Source organism: Arachis stenosperma, chromosome 10 (genome assembly GCF_014773155.1).
Source record: "Arachis stenosperma cultivar V10309 chromosome 10, arast.V10309.gnm1.PFL2, whole genome shotgun sequence".
NCBI classification, from domain to species: Eukaryota; Viridiplantae; Streptophyta; class Magnoliopsida; order Fabales; family Fabaceae; genus Arachis; species Arachis stenosperma.
This window is the reverse complement of record NC_080386.1, coordinates 56486376-56507569: the sequence shown is the minus strand read 5'-3', so window position 1 is coordinate 56507569 and position 21194 is coordinate 56486376. Positions and strand designations below refer to the sequence as shown.

The window sequence follows — 21194 nt, the reverse complement described above, 5'->3', positions numbered from 1 at the left end:
CGAAACATTATTTATTATCTACACGGGCACCTTCAACATATTGAGAATCCCCAATTCTCATTCCATATATATTCTATTATTTTTTAGATGCAGGACGTCAGGCATCTCGCTAAGCGTGATGGAGGTTCTGCTGAAGCGAAGATCTACTTTGGAATTTTTATGCTTTGTATTTCATATATATATATAGGTTCTCCACTTGTATATATTTGTATTTTGCCCCTCTTAGAGGTTAACTTGGAGAAACATGATTTATATTTTATCTTTTGGTAAACATGTTTAGTTATATATATATATATATATATATATATATATATATGAGCTGAAGATCTACTGATCCCGGGAACTTCTGCCGTGGAAGGGATTCAGCAACATTAGCTTCTAACTGAGCCGTAGTCCAGTATTGAAGTAGAAACCCTGTTATTAACCTCCCTTGGAAGCAATGCCTATCTACTTTCCCCTGCTGCTAGCATCCAGCTTCAGATCTTTAGGCTTTTCCCCTCACCACTTGCCACTTGGCGTTTTCTTTGCCAATATATATATATATATATATATATATATACTCTGACCGGTCTTTACTTTGCAGGTCGAGTTTGGAACTTGTTATTTATATCTTTGGCACTCTATATCATATGTATATTGTTCTTCCATATGCTGTTATCTATTCTTCTATGCTTAACCGTTTCGAGTGTGATGCGAGTTTCGAGTTTTGTTTTGCTCAAATTTTTTTTAAGGTTCCTAGTTAAACTTCTTTTTATGTATTCCTATGTACGCATTTTTCTTTTAGAGGTCGTAATACTTCAACACCTCTGATTTACGAACTTAAGCGTAAAATTTTGTGTGGTAGGGTATTACAAGATCCAAGGCAATTTGGCAAATGTTAGATCATCTTATCATGGACTTAGCTACTGGTACCTCTCTTGAAGATTGGTTTCGAAAGATCATACCTGGTAATGAGGTACTCTTTGACTCAGAGCTTTGGTGGGTATGGCAACATAGGTGTAACGACATTTTTAATCTTGAAAATAAATTGTCAATCTACAAGGTTGTTGCGTTGACAAGGAATACCACCAATGATTTACAGGTATATATGAATAGAAGCACGTCTTTTAGAACTCTCAAGAATCGACTATGTTTGGAATCACCAGCAAGTAATAGTTTTAAAGTTAATTGTGATACAATTTTGTTTTCTGATTTGAATTTAACGGAATTTGAGTGTATTATTAGAGATTCTAATGATAGTTGGATTTCGGGTTGTTTTGGAAGTTCTCTCCCTGATCTATTGTCAGATGTGAGCTTTTTGCTGTTTGGAGGAGTCTTATTTTAGTTTGGGATTGTGGATTACACGATATTGTGTGTAAAACGGATTGCCTTGATCTCTTGCCCCTCATGCATGATTCTGCTAGTGGGTTTCATTTTGAAGTTGTTGATATTATTTGATGCACAAGATTTAGGAGCTTCTATCTCGTCCTTAGTTTGTTCACTTTGAATGGATAGTCAGAAAAGCAAATAGAACTACGAGTTGAATGGTTAAATATGGAATCAAGAATAATACTAATCATATTATTTGGTTTGAGCCTAGAGTTAATCTCCAGCAAATTATTCATTCTGATCTAAGATAGTGTTTTGTTTTATCTTTTTTTTTTGTATGTTTAGACACCAAAAAAAAAATAATTATTCGTATAAAATATTTTTATAAATATACTAATTAAAATATTAATATATATTATATTAAATAATTAAATTATGTATGTGTATATATATGAAATGAAAATTATTTGAAGGTTTTCTACTATTGTATGTCTTCTAATTAATTATTAATGAATACATGTATCTCTGTCTCTGATATGCAATTGATTTTCCTAGAGAGAGGGGGTGGGGGTGGATGCGGAATTGATAGAGTTTCGTTGGGTTGTGTGTAATGCACTTGGCATAAGTTTGAGCTGTGGACAGCTGGTTTACACGAACCAAGTACTATACACACTCTTTGCAGCTTCTCCAGGGGAGAAGAATTGAACCTCTCACAATACTTCAATTCCCGGCCTCCAGTTTATTTTTTGAGTTTTTCTTGTCATTTATGTATTCATGCGGGTGTTACCTAGCAACCGCCGTTGTGCTTGTATCATGTATGTATTATCAATAAAACCATGTCACATGAATATATTTAATTATTTTAGACAAAATATTATATTATATATAACAATTTAGTATTTACTCCCGTATCGCAATCGGGTATGCAGATAAATCAAATTGAACAACGTGGGCACAAGTCAACATTGTTATTTTATGATTTGAGGATGCGCATTTGCAGTGCCTCGTGCTATAGCATGTACGATGTTACACCCAAATAAAAGTGAAATTAATGTAAGCTTGTGGATGTTGATGTAAGCTTGTGGATGTTATTACTATCTGTCATGATGAAATTTCTCTATAGTAATAATTAACAAAGAGAAAGCTCGCATTTATTCATTTTTTGGCTGATGGAGGACGCTATTTACTATTCTTAACTACTTGAACAAAAATAATGACATATAAAAAGAAGAATTGATAATAATATGATGAACCATCATACGATTCCAAGTCTGATGTGATTTTAATCCGTTTAGTGGGGTTTTAATTAGTTTTTTATTTAGATTGAATGAATGGTTTAATTTAAGTCACTTTAAATTTGAATATCCTTATTTGCAGCATGTCGATTCAGCATCGAGAAACATAATCTTGTCGGCGTTTTTGCTGAAGGGAAAAGCTGCTTCTACGTCTGGATCAGAATTGCTTTCCCTCGGGTTGTCGAAAATTGTGGTGGCTTCGTCGAGAGCATTGTTCTTCGTGCCACGAGCGATGAAGAGAATAGACACTGCAGCCTGTAGGTTCAGAACGGGAAGAAGAACAACGACGTGTGGACGTATAAGAACAAACGCAAAGCTGGAATTTCTTGGCATGGCATCACAGGATAGGGTTCACAGCGCAATTAAAGTTAGGTTCATGTTAGAAATTGATCCTTTTTCAGGCTCTTGTAAAAACTAAATTGTTGGGAGAATAGTGGTGGTGTAGGGAGAAGGAGACAATGACGGTGATGATTGTGATGATGGTGGCACAGACAGTTGTAATAGATATGGATGAGAGTTGGAAAAGAATTTGAGTGGTGATAAAGGGGTTAGAGATTAGAATAGGTTAGGTTAGATTAAGGAAAGTAATTTAAAATTTTTGGATAATTTTTTAATATTTAAATAATTTTATGGCATTAAACCTATCTTTCATAGATAATATTTTAATTTTTTTTTATTTGTAAGTAGGTTTATTAATGTATAAAATTTTTATGAGTAGAAATAATTTATTTTAAATTTATTCTACATCTAAACACGTTAATTTTTAAATATATAAAAAAAGGTCAAAACTATAATTATTTTAAAATTAATAGAATAATATCTATGTACGGTCTTTAACAAAAATGTGTGTATTTTTCAGAAACAGGGTTCATGATAGAATGTAATTTTAGGTGCTATCCTGCTACTAAAACTTTTTAGAAGTAGGGGGGCAAAAGGCTGTTTTGATTTGTAGTCAGATAATTACGATTTTTTAAATTAGATTAGTCAAGTTTTAAATGATTTGATTTAGATGCTGCTGTATGGATGACTAAACTACAATTAAATATATTAGTTCATAATATATATATAAATGTTCAAATGGAACAATAAAATAGTAGAAGGGTAGGAATAACTTGATGTATGGTGGAAGCTGAATATGCTAGTATTACTACACCTTACCTACGTTTAGTAAAAGGGAAGCTAAATTATCCATTATCCTTATATGTTATATATAGGATCTTGTGCGAAAGATAGACATAACAAGTTAACAACTCTCAAGTTGACTTTTCGTCGTGTCATGTAATATTTTCCATGATTCGATCGTTTACTTTTTGCCGATCCTACCTAGTACTTACATTTGCATTGGTTTCAATCTTCGTCTGTACATTTTTATCAGCTTATGCTTTGTACTTGCACAATTTGCTACCTTGTAATAGATCTATTACTTCTCAATTATGGATTGATTCAAACTTAAGTTGGTAAAATTATATATAGAGCTATAACGCATACGATCGACAAAACAAAAAGTAGTAAAACAGAACATAAATTAAAAGTATAGAAAATATTAATAGAACAAATCAACGATGTAATCAATTAGTAAAAAGTCCACTTTAGTTTTTGCCTAGTGATGGAAATAAAAATGTGAAAAGATTTACAAGGATACACCAACCAAAAAATGAAGAGCAATATTAACACAAAAAGTACAAATTTCGGCTATACAGAGTAAGGACATGGGCAGTGGGCACCGAAGCCCGCCACCGCCTTATTCCCATTTACAGTTAACCGAACCCGTGACTGAGAGTTCCGGTGGTCCAGTGCAGAATAGAGCACACTAGTTCTTCTCACGGTTCAGGCTATCCCAAAGCAACGCGCACTGCCTTCTGGCGAATCCCACGCGCTGCTTTTCAAGGTCGTAAATAACCTCAAAGCCCTGCTGCTGGTAATTCCCAAGCGTGGCCCCGGGCCCACCACTTAACTCAGAATCATCACCACCGTTCATCAGCATCATGCACCCCACTCTTCTTTTCGTCGTGGCTCCATCTTCACCGTACAAAAACTCGTAGAAGTAGTTCCTTCTAGGCAGCACCACACTCGAATCATTCCCCGCAAAACGCAACGTCACCGCCGGAACCTGGGCCACAGTGTCCAAGTAATAACATGGACCCAGGCCCGTTTTCCCCTCCACCTCACTCGCCCGCTTGTGAATTCGCCCCACTCGCCGGTCGAACTCAGCCACCACCGAGTTATACAAACTCGCTGGCAACATCGTGAACGTCGTCCCGGAATCAACTACAACACCACCACTCCCTGTCGCGTCCACCTTCCTCAGTATCTCTGGCGCCGGAATATCCCTCTTCCCGACTGAGATTCCAGCTAGCCCGACGGAGTAAAAGTACGGGTGCTTCGGGTTCCGAAGCAGGGACGTGTACACGAACTCACCGTGTTCGTCCCCGCCGTCGCGACGGCCGAGAATGAGTGGACTCGGGCGACGAATTCGATCGCCGTTGAAAGAATGAGATACCAAACAGTATGAGAATCGATTACCGAGCTGAGGAGAGAAGGTGGCTAACTGGGCCGGAAAAGAGAGCAAACCACGGCCGAAACCAGCGACGCCGGTGGGCTCACCGAGGGTCGTGTGGGCGCAACCGAAGGTGAAGTTCTTGAGAACGAGAGAAGACATAGAGAGTGTGTGGCGATAGAGGTTTGCGATTAAGCTTCCGTCGCCGTAAGCGTAGTAGAATGGCGGACACGCCGATGAACTGCAATCAGAAGTTTCTATGGCGTCTAAGGGGCAACGTGCCATTGCGCAGAGGTCGGATGATGACGTGGAGGAGTGGGCCGCGGAGCATGCAGGAGACTGGCATGACACTGCGTGGGCCCGTGTGATGTTTGGTGTCCTGCTTGGGCCTGGACTGGGCTTTCCCTCGCAGAGTATGCACTCGAAGGGGGCACAGGGGAACCAGACAAGGTCGCTGCCTGTGTCCATATAGAGGGTTATGGGATGGGCCTGGGCCGGGCCAGAGCCCAGGGTGAAGGACAAGGTGTAGTCGCTTCCAGGGGAGAGAGGAAGGGAAACTTGGTGCGGGCGGTGACGTTGGCGTTGGTGGTGGAAGCGGACGGCGGAACGGGTGGCAGTGGATTTGAGGAGGTTGTGGGTACTGTTGAATTGCTCTTTGGAGATTGAGTGTGTGAGAGGCAATACAAGTGTCTGTGATGATGAAGCTGGAACCGAAATGAAAATAAGAATGAACCAGAGAAGCTCAAGCTTCCTTGCTGAAGATGCCATTGCTTTTCACTTTTCAGGCAGAGAATGAAATTTTGATTTTCAAATTAATTGACTCAGACCTACGAGAAGGACGGGTTTTATAATGGAATTCATTAGTGATGGTACGAAGTTGCCGCTTCTGCGGACTTAGGACAATGTTATTATCCCAATTAATTGAATAATCAATATTCAATAGTGATATACTATAATACTTTAATGTCTTTTAAGGGTGTAAGTATATTGATGTTAATGTGGGAGGGTGATAGCTATTTTGTTGATGGTTTTGCTGCCAACAGGTTTTGTTTAGGACAGTCATTTTTTGATTTGCTGTTTTCACCTTCCTTTGGTGGTTCCAATTTTCCAATCCAAAGAATGCTAAAAGTTTTTCAAAAGAAGAAAAATACTTCAATTGGCCACTTGGCATAGTTAAATTAACTAAATCCAAATTTCATGCTTCAGTTGAAAAATGCTAATCAGCATTTGTGATGAATTAATTTTTGAAAAGCATGGCTAAACTGTACAAAATGATGTTTAGCCTTTTCATTGATTAGGTTAAAGTCCTATTCTCATAGATAAGTGAAAGACTCACTATTTTTAGTTGTTTATTTTTCGAAATACTAATAAATAAAATAAAAGGTAAAATAAAAGGAAACGTGGAAAATGCAATCAACGTCAAAATTGACTGCGATGTGCGAACCAATGCATTGGAGGCGTCTAGCAAGATTGCAAAGAACAGAGAAAGCTCTCAAAGCAACGTAGTTATCAAGTCAATCAGGGTCAGAGTTCAATTATTTTCATGTATTAACTTAACCTAATGACGTATATTGGTCAAAATCAACTTTTCTTCCATTCCATTTCAAAATTTGTCCTCCCTGCCGACCTTTTCATTTTTTTTTCCAATAACCTTTTGTTAGGTGTTTTATTTTAGAATTTGATTTTTGAAAAGAATGTTCGGTTAATATTTTTAACGATAAAAAGTAAAAAAATCATTATTAATTCTAATATAAGGTAAAAATAAAGTGAAAATTTAATAAGTTTGACTAAATTATCATCTAACAGTTTTTAATTATTATTAATTTTAAATGAAATAAATATACATGAATAATAAAAAAATTTTGGTTATCGAATATTTTTTTAAAATACTGTGCATTCTAAAAATTAATGACTAAATTATTTATTATGTATATTACATATTTTTAATATATTTTATATTTTAATATATAATTTATATAAATAATTAATTAGGTAATTTTATTTTTGATGTATATATAACATGATTATTTAATTTTAATGCAATTTTTTTATACAGTGAATGTGTACAAATGAGAAGAGTAGACAAAAGATAAAAACGAGAATATAACACATCAAATGACGAAAACATATTTACCAAAAAAAAAAGAAAAAAAAAGAAGGATGAATCATATCATTGAAAGCGAGGTATCATTCACAAGGAATAAATTGTTCTACTAACAAGCATGAAGCATCATTAAAAACACGTATATAATATTAGTTATCGAACAAATTAAACCCGTCAAGATCATCATGGAGTGGTCTAAAGCCATTGATTGAGAGACACACCACATAATGTAACTAAAATAATAGACACCCTACACCCTCAACGCGGAGATGCAAATAATGGCTTCTAAAATTGCTATATATGCGTCCTACCAACTTAATTGGGTCGCTTTCATTGCATTAGTGGAGGTTAGCCATTTGAGTCTAATAACATATAGTTTTCCCTTGCTTTAGTTCCTCACGCTTTGGTTCCACTAAAGCTTATGTGAGTATAATATCCATCTTTCCTTTCATTATAGTTGGATTTGGTATCCACAGCTATTGAAATTAAAGAACTTATTATTATTTATAATTCTTGTGATGCTAATGTGGTCAACAGCAGAATAACACAACCACAAGATTGGCTGCTTTGGCCATACAGTATGAAAGACCGAAAGGCGTCTAATGTTTATTGACTCATTACCTAATGGATGGAATTGGATGGTACACCAATCCTATAAAGTAGATATCCATTGTTTGCTTCTGCCCAAAAGTGTCAACTAGCATTTATAAGGGGTTAAGGAGATGAGGAATTTTTGCTACAAAGTATAGGAACTAGATTAAAAATTTAATTTATAATGCTTCCAAGGGTAGTAGAGGACGACTAGAAAGGGATTCGGCGATGTAGGTGAATATATAGACAATTCACAAGCTTTTAAGAATCAATTATTGTGTAGGCCAATCTCGACTTAATCCAACTCATCTGGTCATTTTGGATGGTCTTGAAGTCATTTCCCGCATTAAATAATATTGGGCCAAATCCTTTGTTTACGTAACAATAAAATATTATAATACTGCCCACAACTCATGATGTTTTAACTTTTAATCACTAAATTTCCATATATTTTGGATAGTTTCGTCTCGGCGAAAGAATTTTACTAACAAGTTATACCCCTTCCCTTTTTTTTGTTTATTTTTCTTTTCTAGATGTTTCTATTGACAATTATTTTCTAGATGTTTCTATCACAGCTGTTGGTAATTGTTTTTTTATTATATATTATTTTGAACTCGATGACTTAAGTGGTTATCCATGTTTTGTTTCTTGTGAAACCAAAAAGCAGCATGCCCGTCCTAAATGCAATCTTATTTTAATCAGGTGGGAGCCGGGGGAGGGTGCTATTTATGAGATTTTGATTGAGCTGACTTATTTGTTTAGCATTGCAAAACATCTTCAAAAATATTATGGCAAGGCATTGAATAGGGAACGTGTATATTCAGTTCAACCAAGTTACCAGTGAGGCTGTGAAGGTGTATTTACTACAAAGTCTATATTCAGTTCAGCCAAGGAATCCATGAAGGCATATTTACTACAAAGTCCTCAATTTGTTACTATATATCCATGCAATGGAGTATGTTAATTGTTATTTTTGTACAGTACTCATTAGTACCAGTGTCAAATGTGACTTATTTATTATTTATTAACTGATGCATTCTAACTAGAGTACATGTTATAATACTATACATTCATTACTCCACCTACTTACAAAATAGTTAACCTTAAAAATATGTACCATTTCAATATATAATACACACACTCATTACATGTATTTATTCATTAGATACAAATATGTTGATAGAGATGGCTGCTGTTATAATGTGAAAATGAGAGCCTGAGACAATATGTTAAATTCACTGGAGCTCACACAACTCAAAATTAACTCAAGAAACAAGAGTTGTCTTGGTACATATAAAAACTGTTAAACTCTAATACTCTCTTACACTTAAAATAGACAGTCACTTGAAGTGAGATTAGACCAATTGAATATGTGCAGAATGTCTCGATAGTATTATAGGATGAGATTTGACATTGTATTAAAATTAAGTAGACCAAACTCAGAAATAATTTGGAAGATAAAAATAGTTTACACTTATAAAAGACTTATAAAATTTTAATACAATAATTAAAAGTGGCAAACCACACAGCACACGCAAATATTTATCGAGACTAATACAAAACTTCACACATTTACACCAGCATATAATTTTTATTAATTCAACCATCAGGTTATCACTATCTATCAAATTGATTATATTTGTACCACATTTAAAAAAAAATCAAGATCAACAAGAATGTCACTAAAAAATTTATTTATATACATGTAAAAAAATATTTCTCAATTAATCCATCTTATTTACTAGATGATCTTTGGGTCCAAATGCTTTTTCCCAGCAGAAAAAATATGCTGTAAATATGCTATAAGGATTACCTACTTACCTATACCATATAAAATAATGCCTAACTGTAATGGACATCCCAAAGTTCTCCAATTCCATTAAATGAGGACCGGCTAAGTGATTTTTTTTAAGACAAAATCCACAAAGTAGAAAGTCCTTTTATTTGGAAAGGTTTATTAAAGAATTGCTGGTAAGCAAACCACTAAAACGCGTATTCTTTATCAAAGCATTGTATGCTCCCTTCTGAAAGCCAAAAAAAAAAAAGTAGCCAAAGCTAGCATATTAACAACAAAGAGCATCTCAGATCTAGGGTTTTAGGGTTTAGGCAAGTGTAATCCTTTTCTTATTCATATTTATATATCATCTACTATGATCTACAGGTCAAAGTGGAGTATAATTGTTACTACACACTTTAATGATAAAAAAATTGAACAGATGTAATTTTGAATTTGATCCTATATCTAGCATGTTTCCGAAGAGGGAAAAGCAAAATATAGCAAAAGAACAATCAAGTACTCCACGTTCATTTATATTTTTTGAGGGAACCTGTGGGCTATGGCTTTATCTTTTCCAGAAATCTCTCTGCTTCTATGAAGCCAATTGGTCCTAAAGGCATGTATTTTATGAATCTCCATCTGCTTAAGCTCGAAAGTGGAGCAAGTTTTAGTATCTATGCAGTGCGAGCTGTTTATGCAAAATAGTAATCAACAAGATGAAGAGATACCTGGGTGTATAGGGAAGCGCCAAACAATGGAGGTGTAAGTGGTTAACAGAATTCAGGGGAGGCTGATGAAAGCCAAATCTATTAAAAAGAAGGTAACAGAAACTTTTAACAACAGCAACCAACTCAGGTCAAGTTAACCTCAAGTTTTTACTAGCATATTAAAAACCGAATATGTAACTCTTTTAAGAATGGAATAATCTTGTATATGAACACAAATAAATGGGTTTATAACACAATGTGATTGATGAATATGAGTAATTCAAATTACAAGTAAGAAATACATACATTCAATCTCCCATCTATTATTACTACTGTATAACTCTTGAATGTAAATTAGACCAAATATAATAACACTAGAGGTGGTGGAAGTACCTGTGGTGGTTAGAGTGAGGTGCATCTCTAAGTAATAGCATTCTCCCAACCTCTAACATGTGAGTCACTGTTGAATAATAATGATTTATGGCATATAAAATAAAGAACTTGAAATTGAAAGTGATTAGAGATTACGAGTGATATTGTTTACCCAAAGCATAGTCTTCAGTTTTCCTTTGGAGATCATTCACAGTAGGAATGTGCTGCACAGGGATTACCAAGTAATGCCTAAAAAAAAAAGAATTAGTAACCTCTGAGATTTGAGATTCGAGTAATCAACAGAGGTAGTGTACCTGAAAGCAGAAGGCCTAATGTCTTGGAAAGCAACAACCTTATCGTCCTGTAATTTTTTAATATCAGATTCAATTCATAAATCACAATCCAGAGAGAGGAGAGACGTACAGAGTGTAGAAGAGTGGTGGCGGTGGATCTGGTGGCGATCTCACAGAAAACGCATGAGGAACTTGCCGCCGCCATCATTTCTTCCTGAAACTCAGTTCACTGGTTCGATTCGATTGGACTTTTGGATGCAGCTTTCATCTACTATTGTAAGACCTCTGCCACGTGTCAAACAACCACACCACTCAACGACCTCTCCTCATTGATCCATACAGGTAAACAAGAAAGAATCGTGCTCCATCAAATATTCAAATTCCATGGTCCCTCGTTTGTTTGAACTTCCAGTGGCTATTGCCTATTCGCAACCGGTTCCACTGTTCATGCATCTTTCCTGCCATCTTTTTTATGTGGACAATAATAGGGCTAAAAGCCCAAGATAAAACAAAATTAGGTTACAAAACTACATTTCGAGACATTTAAGAACTATTGAATTGGCTTTTGATAAAATAAATATTTATTTTTTTATCTTTTAAAAAAATAATAAACAAAAGTTATTTTATATTTAAATAATTTTTTTAAAAAAATTCAAATAATTAAATATATTTTTTACTTTTGTTCTTCTTAAAAGTAAAATATTATTGACTTAAAAAAAAGTGAATAATTTATTTTTTTAATAAGAATAAAAAATATATTCAAATATATTTAAAACTTAATAAAAATATTTTATTTTTAATATTTTTTTTGGGATAAAATAAATCAATCCAAACCACACTAAATTCCGTCGGACATCATTAAAGATAATTTGAGCTAGTTCCTTGTGAGTTGATTCACATATGCCCTAAGTTAGTTTTGAGACTCCCCTTGGATATTTAGGCATCTCTATTTCCTTTTCTGTAAGTGAGTACATCTTTCTGCCATGACTGATTATACATGATTTTGGGCTTCAACCCCAATTATAAGCCCAAAAAGAAATAAAAGAATTTCATAACTATTCTAAGATACAAGTATACAACCCAAGTCCAAAAAAAAAAAAAGTATACAACCAAAAAAAAAACTCTATATTCTAAGAAAAACATAATACTAAAAAGACACAAATATAACTATATATAATGTCTTGGTGTGTGTGTATATATAAAAAACATAAAATAAAATTGATTTTCATGTAAAAATAAATAAATTTGATTTTTATGTACCATCAATACTAAAAGTCTGTTGTCTTTTAAATAAAATGTCTCAATTTCCATATTTAATATCTACTAAAATCACAATTATCTATGTTGCATATTTTAATTTGATGTCAATAATAATTAACAAAAAAATAAAAATAAAAATAAAAAGTTCATAAATATTAGTAAAGTATCGTTTTTGTCCACAACGTTTGGGGTAAGTCCTATTTGTGTCCTTAACGTTTAAATCGTCCTATTTGTATCCATAACGTTTATAAAAGTAATTCAATGTTATCCTACTATCAATTATACTAACAAATCAGATTATATTTTTCAATTATTCTATCTTAGATGTATTCATTCTCAATTAGGTCTCAATTAGATGTATTTGATTTTAATATTATACCCACTATTTGTGTTTAGATTCAATTATGCCCCTAAAAAAGTGAATTATGTAAATGTTGTAGAAATTAGTTTTAACTTTTAATGAGCTATTTTTTGGAGTGGATCATCGATTCTATTCCAAACATTTGTTTTCTAACTTTAAGAAGAGATTTTTAATAATGTGTAATTGACGAAAGGATAACATTAAATCACTTTTACAAACGTTAGGGATACAAATAAGACGATTTAAACATTGGGACACAAATAGGATTTACCCAAAAACGTTGGGACAAAAACGATACTTTATTCATACTAGTAATTGGCGTTAATACTCGTAAGTGCGAAACACGTTTTCATAATCACTTAATCACATGCCTTTATAGTTTTATTTATAAGAATTTTTAAGTTGGGGAAATCATGTTAAATATTTAGTTTTAGTTTACATGCAACGCTATCATTCAATTATGTAGTATCATATATGAAAAATGTTGAAGTTCTGGATTTTAAGATTTGTTCTCTATTTTGCTTAAGGCGGTCGAGGGTTAGGCATAGAGTGAAGAATTGGAAGAACAATAGTGGAGGAGTGATGATAGTAGTGAGGTGAAATTAGTTTTCTTATAGGAGTTCTTTTTATTTTATTAATTAAAAATAATTTAATACATAATTAATTGATAATAACCATATTTTTATTCATGTATTAGAGATTCTGCTATGTCAGTAGTATTTTTTGCATATTGTATACGCATTACAATCTATTCATTATATCCATGTCTTGGGTGTATTGTTCTGCCTAATTCGTGTAAACAAGTATACATCACCGGAGGCTAATCTAGTTTCCTTTTTTTTTTTTGGTGATTAGAGGCTAATCTAGTTTCTGATAATTTAAAAACCTGTTACAATAACACTATCTAAAGCGCCCAAATAAAAAAGCTTATCTTACAAAGAAATTATTCACCCAATCAGAATCATTCTCTCGGACCAATTGGAAGTTGCATGAGCAAGCGATTTAATTGCAGAGTTGCAACCCGATCGTTAGTGTCAAAGCTAATAGTACTGCGGTAACCGATATAAATAAACATAATACAAATGTCCCAACCCAAAAATAAAGAGCCAACTGTCATTTTTATTCCCAGTTGTTATGGTCACAACTACTAAGTACAAACCCAAATGAAAACTAACAATGAATTCATGGGATCGAACTTCCTCCCTCGAGTGAAATTATAAAATTGGGTAGCCGATCAGCAAGAGTAACACTAATCAAAATTGTGATTTAGCAGCTGCGTAACATACTGCAATGCGCAATGCCTTGACGAAATTCTACAATCACCTCCTAAAATGACCTTATTATACAATTTATTTTTTTCGGGGGAGTAACAAAAAGAAGGGCACAACAAAAAATAAATTAAAAATATAAATAAGTGAAGGTACCAATGGCCCAAAAATTGTAGAAGGTACCTCTTGCATTCAATTTAACAGGAGAAAATGTTGTAATCGAAGGGAAAACTGCATGGGGTAAAAATAGTCCTCATGCCGAAAATAATAACTATATCCTGTGGTTGCCTTGGGGTATTATTAATTCTTCATAATCACCAACCGAAACCTGCTTCCAATTTTGAATTAGCCCATGTATCATTGCATCGACCATATACAAGAGAATTATTAAATAATACTTGTTGAACACTATCGAAAAATCTGAAAATATTACCTTGTATTCATTGCCAGCATAAGCATACTCTATATACAACTGTTTAGGCTCTCCTGGACATGGATCACAAAACCCCATGATGCCCGATTTTTTTACACCTTCATGAAGCTGTATCAACCAATCGCAAAATCATAAGAGAAGCCCAGCACACAAGTATCCCAAGGTACACAGCAATCGCACAATCAGAATTTAATAAAAAAAGATTAGCAATCTCCAAAATGTATAAACCATATGGATCCCAAAACACACTTGGCAAAATCATGATATGACATCAATGATATTATATGTTATATGGCAAATTATAGCCATACAAGATCCATAACTAGTAGTACTAATAACAGAACTGGAAAAGGGTCAAATAGTTAAGTTGTTAGAAAGATGTGTCATCTCGGTTGATCACTACGAGAGTACGAGTTATAGTTGCTTCATTCATCTCACACAGTAATCTAACTAAGGAACTGTTAGAAGACATTTATGATACAAAACACACATCTTTGCACCCTGCACATGTTTGATGCAGAAATTTGGTTTCATTCCAAGGAAGGAAAAAAAAACCCTTAAAAAAGGATATCCTATCTGCAGTTTTGCCATGTCAGCTAAAAGAAGTTTTCCACATTTTACCCTATACTTACTGCAATCTCTGTATTCAAGTGGATAAGTTGACAGGAAAATTGAAAAAATTGACAAATATAAATCATGGTAGCTAACAATCAGATTAGTTTTGTAAAGCATGCAGAAAACAGAAAAGAAACATACCTTGAGTTGGCCAGAATCATTAACTAGAAAATTAAGAGGAATGGTGACATCAATGACTTCTGAAGTTGATTCAAGACTTGTCTCACTTGACGAATTTAAGTTGCACAAAACTCTCTCATTTCCATATAGTGCTCTCATAATAACCAGTCCACCTGTTTCTAATTGCTTGTTTCTTTTCCTGTTAGCCACATTTTCTTGTAATTTCTGAGCTTTCTCTGCTGCTGCCCTTGCTTCTTTAACCTGCAGAATTAATTTACCCAAAGGGGGAAATATTAACCAGGATGTCAATTGGAATTCTGCAAAAGGGGAGAGATATGAGAATGTCTGGTTCAAAAGAATCATCTTTACGTTTTTCTGTAGTATATTAATGTATGAGCTCCATAAAAGAGTAAATAAGATAAATGACTTTTTTTTTTTTTTTCAAAACACAGAGAATCTTATCCATAAGCTTCAAGAATATTGGTCTCTTCCAAGTTCCACTATTCAACACATGGACAATGCAAGCTACAAGTAGACATTTGGTGCAACAGAGTTCTATGTCATCAGGTATTTTGTACTATTGAAAGATATTTGGATATGGGATATACAAGAGATTCAAGAACCCAACTGTTATCCAATTGTTTAATATTTAATGGGGAGTTATAACTCATCAGCTATTATTAATTACTCATATGAACAAGCAGACGAAGGTGTGTAGCGCATTGCACAAAGATCTAAAATTATTGGGGTACGTATATTATCACACTATCACACAACAAATGACACATTGGCATATTTGAGATGAGAAGGCTAATAGTCGCAAACAAAAAACAACAATACTTGAGATTAGAGAATATGTATGCCAATGCTAGTATGCCACCACTACATGATCACCCATACCTGTGAAGATGTTTTCTCGTCCTTCTCTAGAGCTTTCTGCTTATTCCTTCTAAGGTAATAGGGTTTAATGATGAATTTCTGAAAACATATAGAACTCAAATATTAAAAGAAAAATACAAAATGAAGGAAACATCATCAAATTGTTTGATCAACCAAACAATAACCTGTCACACTGGATGAAAAATAATTATTTATCTTAATTCTACCAAAGAGTTTCTATAACAGAAATACCAGGTAGTGAAAATTAGCAAGAAAGGCCTAAAAATGCTTGGAAGTGAAGCTTAAGATAACACATGACATTATCTATGACTGTAGCATAACTAGGCACTAGGCAGATAGTATAAGGAGCAACCCAAAAATAGAAATAAATAAATAAATAAAATAAAAATAAAAAACAAAGAATAGAAAAGAAAAGATAACTATGTGATCTACAAAGATATTGATTATTAATGTCAAGTTTATTGACCTTCAGTAGAAAGTACATAGATGCTGGAACCACCAATGCTCCAGATGCAAACACAGGGTTCAAATGCTTTGTCAACAAAATCTGCAGGTAATAGTTCGTTCATTTGTTAATATTAAGTTTTTCCCGCTTACAATATATTCACACCCCCCCCCCCCTTCCCCCCACAAAAAAAAAAGCCACAAAAAAAAAGGGTGGTGTCTGCTCTTACATTACATTCATTGAGGGCACTTCGAATACCATGGATCATATTTGGGATTTGTAATTTTGCATCTAAACCATTCATATACAGATCTTATTTAATAATTTCACCTATAGCTTTTCTAGGTCTTTCTCTACCTCTATTTTATTATCCTCCAACTAATCCACTTTCCTTACTAGGCCGTTGCAAGTTTTTTCTGTACACATACATACATATATATAAGTTTGCAGTATATGTATGTGTACAGAAAAAAACTTACTGCAAACTTTTATGTACATGTGTTCATTAGCCAAATAATGAAATCAATATAGAAAAGCATGGCTTATAACAAACAAACCTTTGTTCTTAATTTCTCTAAGTGAGAGGGCACAAGTCTACCTAGATTGGAATACTTGAGTAGTTGTGTAAAATATTTAAATAAAAGGTCAAAGCCCAGTATCTATGGGACCAAACACATAAAAAGCCAAGACTCCTTACAGGAATAATCAACTTTTGGCCCCCACGATGTAGTTCAAATTTCCAGAAAATACCCTGAAAAATGTTAAGAAGCATATTAAGATAGCTTACATAAACAAATTGAAAACAAGGGGGGCGAGTTAGCTTAGTTGTATTTAACTTCAGATTGTTATTAAATCACAAGAAACAAATGAGGAGGGGAGAAACATATGCAAAGAAATCTTTGAGACCATTCATTCCATTGGTGGAATGTAGAAAGCAAGAAACCATTAATCTGATGGAAAAAATGGAATATAGCTGCAAGGTAGAAAATTGATTTTATACAGTAGATGTTGAGATGCGAACTATAACAGGGGGGAAAGGCTCTCCTTAACTGCTTTACCTGAATTCCTATTGTATACAACCAGCGCACAGTGCTGAATTTAGAGATCTTCCTCCCACCACCAACTTCAATCTCAAGGGAAGAACTACAAGGTTAAATTGCTTTATGTCAAAAAAGACAACATCTAAACTAATTAGGATATTGGCTGCCAATGTTCTTGAATTGATGCTCAGTCTGAATGGTCATTAGCATAGTTATCAACCAAAAAAATTGAGTGGCTTAAACTTGAAATCATACAAGAATGTTGCGTTGCTATTTTCGTATACATCAAACAATTCATAGTAAACCATCGCAATAATCAAACAAAAAATAAGGATTCTAGTCAAGACCAAATCTACGAATATATATTTAACAAGGGTTTCATAAGATATAACAACAAAAACCTTTGCCAGAATATCATTAAACATAATGAGCATCCAATAATCAAATTCTAACTTTGATGCCATGAGATACTTTCTCCTTAAACAAAACCAAAAGCAAGAAAGTGGCAAAACCCACGTGCAATAAGATTTTGCATACCTTCCTACTCTTCCTCCAATGCAGCCAAGTGATTTAGGAGAAAAACGATGAGTATAATGAACTGATGTATCAAAGGAACCTGTGCCAAACTGGGTTGAAAGAAGTCAATTGAGTATAGGAAAAGACAGAAAAAATAAAAACAAAAAAAGTCCCAAACTTTTATACAGAAATGGCCAAAATCTAAGCCACTAAAAAGTCAGAAGCACATAAGATATTGTAATTTTGGTTTCATATTTTTCGTGTGTTATTTAGAGCCTAGAGGTACTGCATTTATGCATCAAAAGAGAAGTTCCTCCAGAAATTAAATTAAATATGAGCAGTTTTAGGTGACTTGCAGATTGTAAATATACTTGCTGTTGGAGCTAAGGCAAATAGTGATGTGATTCAAATAACTACCTCTTCAGTTCTTTTACTGCTCATATGAGTTGTTACTTGTACAAGACAAGCATGCTATTGATGCATAAATTAGTTCACTACCCACTACTAAAGTACTAATCATGCAACTCTAAAAACCAGTTGAACAAAATCCTAGAGCAGTGAACCATATGTGTGTGTATGTTGTTTATTGTCCAAATGGAACATGAAAACACTCCTTTACATTCAAACAATCATGAGTAGTGCAACTTCTCGACTATTGAGAATGAATTTTTGACCTTAGAATACCTTAACCCCAAAGTTCACATAAACAAAACCTCAAAAAAGTTCTATTACATTTTGAGAGGATGAGGAAATTTGCAATAAGATTAATTAGCACTAAGTAATAAGAGTAAGTGAATAACGATACAATGATTCCAAATTGAACGTCATACAAAATAATCACTTGCTAACACAGTTAACATGATTAGAGCGGGTTGTGCTTAGGGTAATAAAATTTCCTATCCAACTTGACGAGTTTATTTTGCAGACCAGGAAACACAAAAGTACCTTTACTTCCCCAGAAGCAGACCTTCTCTCGTCTTTCTTTTGCCAGCCGACAGCTATAGACGACTGTGTTCCCAAAGCAAGCTGTATCTGTAAGAAAGAGGGAAGCTATGAAATATAGTAGATTGTAAAACTGCTTCAAAATTCTTAAAGTGGAGAAAAAAATGCCTAATTTTACGCTTTAACACTAAAGGTTTTCCTAACTATAGCTAAACTCTGGTACAAGACATTATTTTTGAGGGATTTGGCTATCTAAGAGTATTGAATATACAATGTTTCCATGTGTTTTTTATATTACAACTTGAAAAATATGTCCTCACAATGATATGTATTGTTTTTCATTTCAATTCCCTGAAACAATACTTATCATTCCATGAAAGTAGCATACATGTCCACTTGCAGTTTCTGACAATTGGCGGGTCCATAAATTTGAAAGATTCAATGAACCATCTTGCAAAGACAGCGCAAGGCCCATTGTTGCAGCTGAGTGTGATGATAAAGTACTAAAATACAAAACACAACAAACATATAAGCATCTTAGCATCACCAGAACAGATCAAAGTGCACTATAGAATTTGATTTTTGAAAGCAAATCACAGACCGAGATGCTTGCACTCCAACTAGTGCACGTAAACCAGCTGAAGCCACTAATTCTACTGAGGAAGCTTCAGAAATTTGATGCCTGAATACTGCAGTGGCAGCTCCACCACCTTCATTTCCATCTACTGCTAAATTGCCACCAATTGTAATAGCATCACGCTTCGATAAGTCAGACTGAATTTCGCTTGTCATGGCCATTCTGGTACTCAGAAACATAATAAATGATGTTAACAGTCAGATGAAATCATAAAGGCAGTTTCTAAACTCACAAATTGCAATGAGCAACAGATATGCTTAGAAAGGTGTTAGCATTGTGAAAAAAGTTAAATCAACCACACGTTTCAAGGTTTCAAATTACAGTCAGTAATAACAACATCAGCTATATTTTCCAGTCTCATTTTCCACAATTGTGCTATTCAGTGGTTCTTTCACTGAATCTTATTATCCTAATCAATAATTTTATAAACTTAACCAACCAGATTTAGAGTGATGAGAAAATAGAAGGAAAAACTATGATGAAACCGAGCAACAGCAACAGCAACAGCCTACCCTCTGAAGAGGCCATCACCATTTAGACAGTGTGGCAAAGACATATTGGCGAGAATTGTACCCGAAGATCGAAAATGCGCGGCCATCTTCTCCCGTTCCTTCATCCTCTTGAGCCTCTCCAGCTCCGCCTTTATCTCCTCAGCTCTATTCAAAGTCGCACCCAGCTCCAAACCAGAATTCACACCTTCCATGCCATATATATCATATATTTGCCTCTTATTTGAATCTGACAGTATCTCGTAGGCCTCACATATGCGCTGAAAATTCTCCGTAGCAATATCTTTCATCTGAGAGAGAAAAAGACCAAAACAAGTAACGGATTGAGAGGGAATTGCAAAACAACAAAGAAACAGCTGAGAAAGAGAGATAGAAAAGAAGCATACGTGAGGTGATTGGTATTTATCAGGGTGATATGCTTGCGCCCATTGGCGATAAGCTCTGCGGATTTCTTCATCGGAAGCTTCTGGAGACAAGTTGAGGAGTGCGTAGAGTTCTCGGTTTTCTGGTGCTTCATTTGGTTCATCCATTTCATTCAGTTAGGGTTTTTGCAGAGAGAGAGAGAGAGAGAGAGAGAATGTGTGTATGCTTTTCAAAGTGGAAAGGGGTTTAAGGGGGGTTTTCGGCTTACGTCACCCACTGGTACTAACCAAGGCATAAATTGCAAGGTGCAGATTCGGTTGAAAGCCCTGGCTAGTCACGCTACAACAGTCAAGCCTCCACTCTCTTCCTTCTCCCAACGTCAACGGCTGATAAGAAAAACAATAGTGACGGCAACAATTGTAGACTTTCTATTTTTTTTGTGGTCATGGATTATAGGGCCGAAGCCCACAATTGTAGAATTTTTATGTTTTGGGTTTCAATATTTTTTTGGTTTGGTTATTACATATTAGCCTCGTATGTCCAGAATTGCCTCTCAACTTAAAAGCACAAGAAACGTAAAGACGAGAATAATAATGCTCTAAATTATTACCAAAAAAAAAAAATAATGCTCTAAATCAACGGCTAGAATTCTTTAGCAGAGGAGGCCAGATCACATATTTGTATGCCTCTTAAATGCTACATTCGAGTTTAAATCCCAACTAAAACTAGATGTACTTTAAGAATTCTTTGGTAGTATTTAGTGGAGAGATAAAGATTGAAAGACTGAGATTAAGAGATAAAGACTAAAAGATAGAGATTAAAATAAATTTTAATATTTTGT

At 34.3% G+C, this 21194-nt stretch overlaps 4 protein-coding genes across 5 annotated transcripts; 1 reads left to right on the top strand and 3 right to left on the bottom strand.

The window, feature by feature from the left end:
* Positions 1–2319: 2319 nt before the first annotated feature.
* On the top strand, positions 2320–3162 carry LOC130954432 (uncharacterized). The gene is made up of 2 exons (XM_057881168.1): positions 2320–2361; positions 2686–3162. Exons 1-2 carry the CDS (start codon positions 2332–2334, stop codon positions 3019–3021), a joined length of 366 nt encoding a protein of 121 aa, XP_057737151.1. The 5' UTR covers positions 2320–2331; the 3' UTR covers positions 3022–3162.
* Positions 3163–4248: 1086 nt separating this feature from the next.
* On the bottom strand, positions 4249–6017 carry LOC130957333 (probable aspartyl protease At4g16563). Its single transcript, XM_057884202.1, has one exon. The coding sequence runs from the start codon at positions 5866–5868 to the stop codon at positions 4414–4416; it is 1455 nt and encodes a 484-aa protein (XP_057740185.1). The 5' UTR covers positions 5869–6017; the 3' UTR covers positions 4249–4413.
* Positions 6018–8889: 2872 nt separating this feature from the next.
* LOC130956426 (bifunctional adenosine 5'-phosphosulfate phosphorylase/adenylylsulfatase HINT4) lies at positions 8890–11443 on the bottom strand. Its single transcript, XM_057883464.1, has 6 exons — positions 11075–11443; positions 10966–11012; positions 10824–10900; positions 10673–10739; positions 10301–10378; positions 8890–10211 (listed from the first exon to the last, which is right to left on the bottom strand). Exons 1-6 carry the CDS (start codon positions 11150–11152, stop codon positions 10130–10132), a joined length of 429 nt encoding a protein of 142 aa, XP_057739447.1. The 5' UTR covers positions 11153–11443; the 3' UTR covers positions 8890–10129.
* Positions 11444–13257: 1814 nt separating this feature from the next.
* LOC130954162 (chaperone protein dnaJ 13) lies at positions 13258–20741 on the bottom strand. Of its 2 annotated transcripts, XR_009076204.1 has the most exons (14): positions 20377–20741; positions 19994–20280; positions 19446–19643; positions 19233–19347; positions 18848–18934; positions 17924–18012; positions 17405–17489; positions 17044–17097; positions 16368–16448; positions 15902–15979; positions 15023–15262; positions 14267–14374; positions 14017–14161; positions 13258–13891 (listed from the first exon to the last, which is right to left on the bottom strand). XR_009076204.1 is itself a non-coding variant. In XM_057880899.1 (13 exons), the coding sequence occupies exons 1-13, from the start codon at positions 20518–20520 to the stop codon at positions 14105–14107; spliced, it is 1623 nt and encodes a 540-aa protein (XP_057736882.1). In that variant the 5' UTR covers positions 20521–20741; the 3' UTR covers positions 13258–14104. The 2 variants fall into 2 exon arrangements, 1 of the variants encoding a protein (XP_057736882.1); XM_057880899.1 differs by having other exon boundaries at positions 13258–14161.
* Positions 20742–21194: the final 453 nt, after the last annotated feature.

Coding starts and splice junctions, on each gene's coding strand:
- LOC130954162 (XM_057880899.1), bottom strand. CDS start 20,520: ATGGATGAACCAAATGAAGCACCAGAAAACCGAGAACTCTACGCACTC. Junction 15,980..16,367: donor CTATGTACTTTCTACTGAAG/GTCAATAAACTT, acceptor ATATGTTTTCAG/AAATTCATCATTAAACCCTA. Junction 14,162..14,266: donor ATGCTGGCAATGAATACAAG/GTAATATTTTCA, acceptor AATTGGAAGCAG/GTTTCGGTTGGTGATTATGA.
- LOC130954432 (XM_057881168.1), top strand. CDS start 2,332: ATGTTACACCCAAATAAAAGTGAAATTAAT. Junction 2,362..2,685: donor CAAATAAAAGTGAAATTAAT/GTAAGCTTGTGG, acceptor CCTTATTTGCAG/CATGTCGATTCAGCATCGAG.
- LOC130956426 (XM_057883464.1), bottom strand. CDS start 11,152: ATGATGGCGGCGGCAAGTTCCTCATGCGTTTTCTGTGAGATCGCCACC. Junction 11,013..11,074: donor CCACCACTCTTCTACACTCT/GTACGTCTCTCC, acceptor AAAAAATTACAG/GACGATAAGGTTGTTGCTTT. Junction 10,212..10,300: donor GCGCTTCCCTATACACCCAG/GTATCTCTTCAT, acceptor GAGCTTAAGCAG/ATGGAGATTCATAAAATACA.
- LOC130957333 (XM_057884202.1), bottom strand. CDS start 5,868: ATGGCATCTTCAGCAAGGAAGCTTGAGCTTCTCTGGTTCATTCTTATT.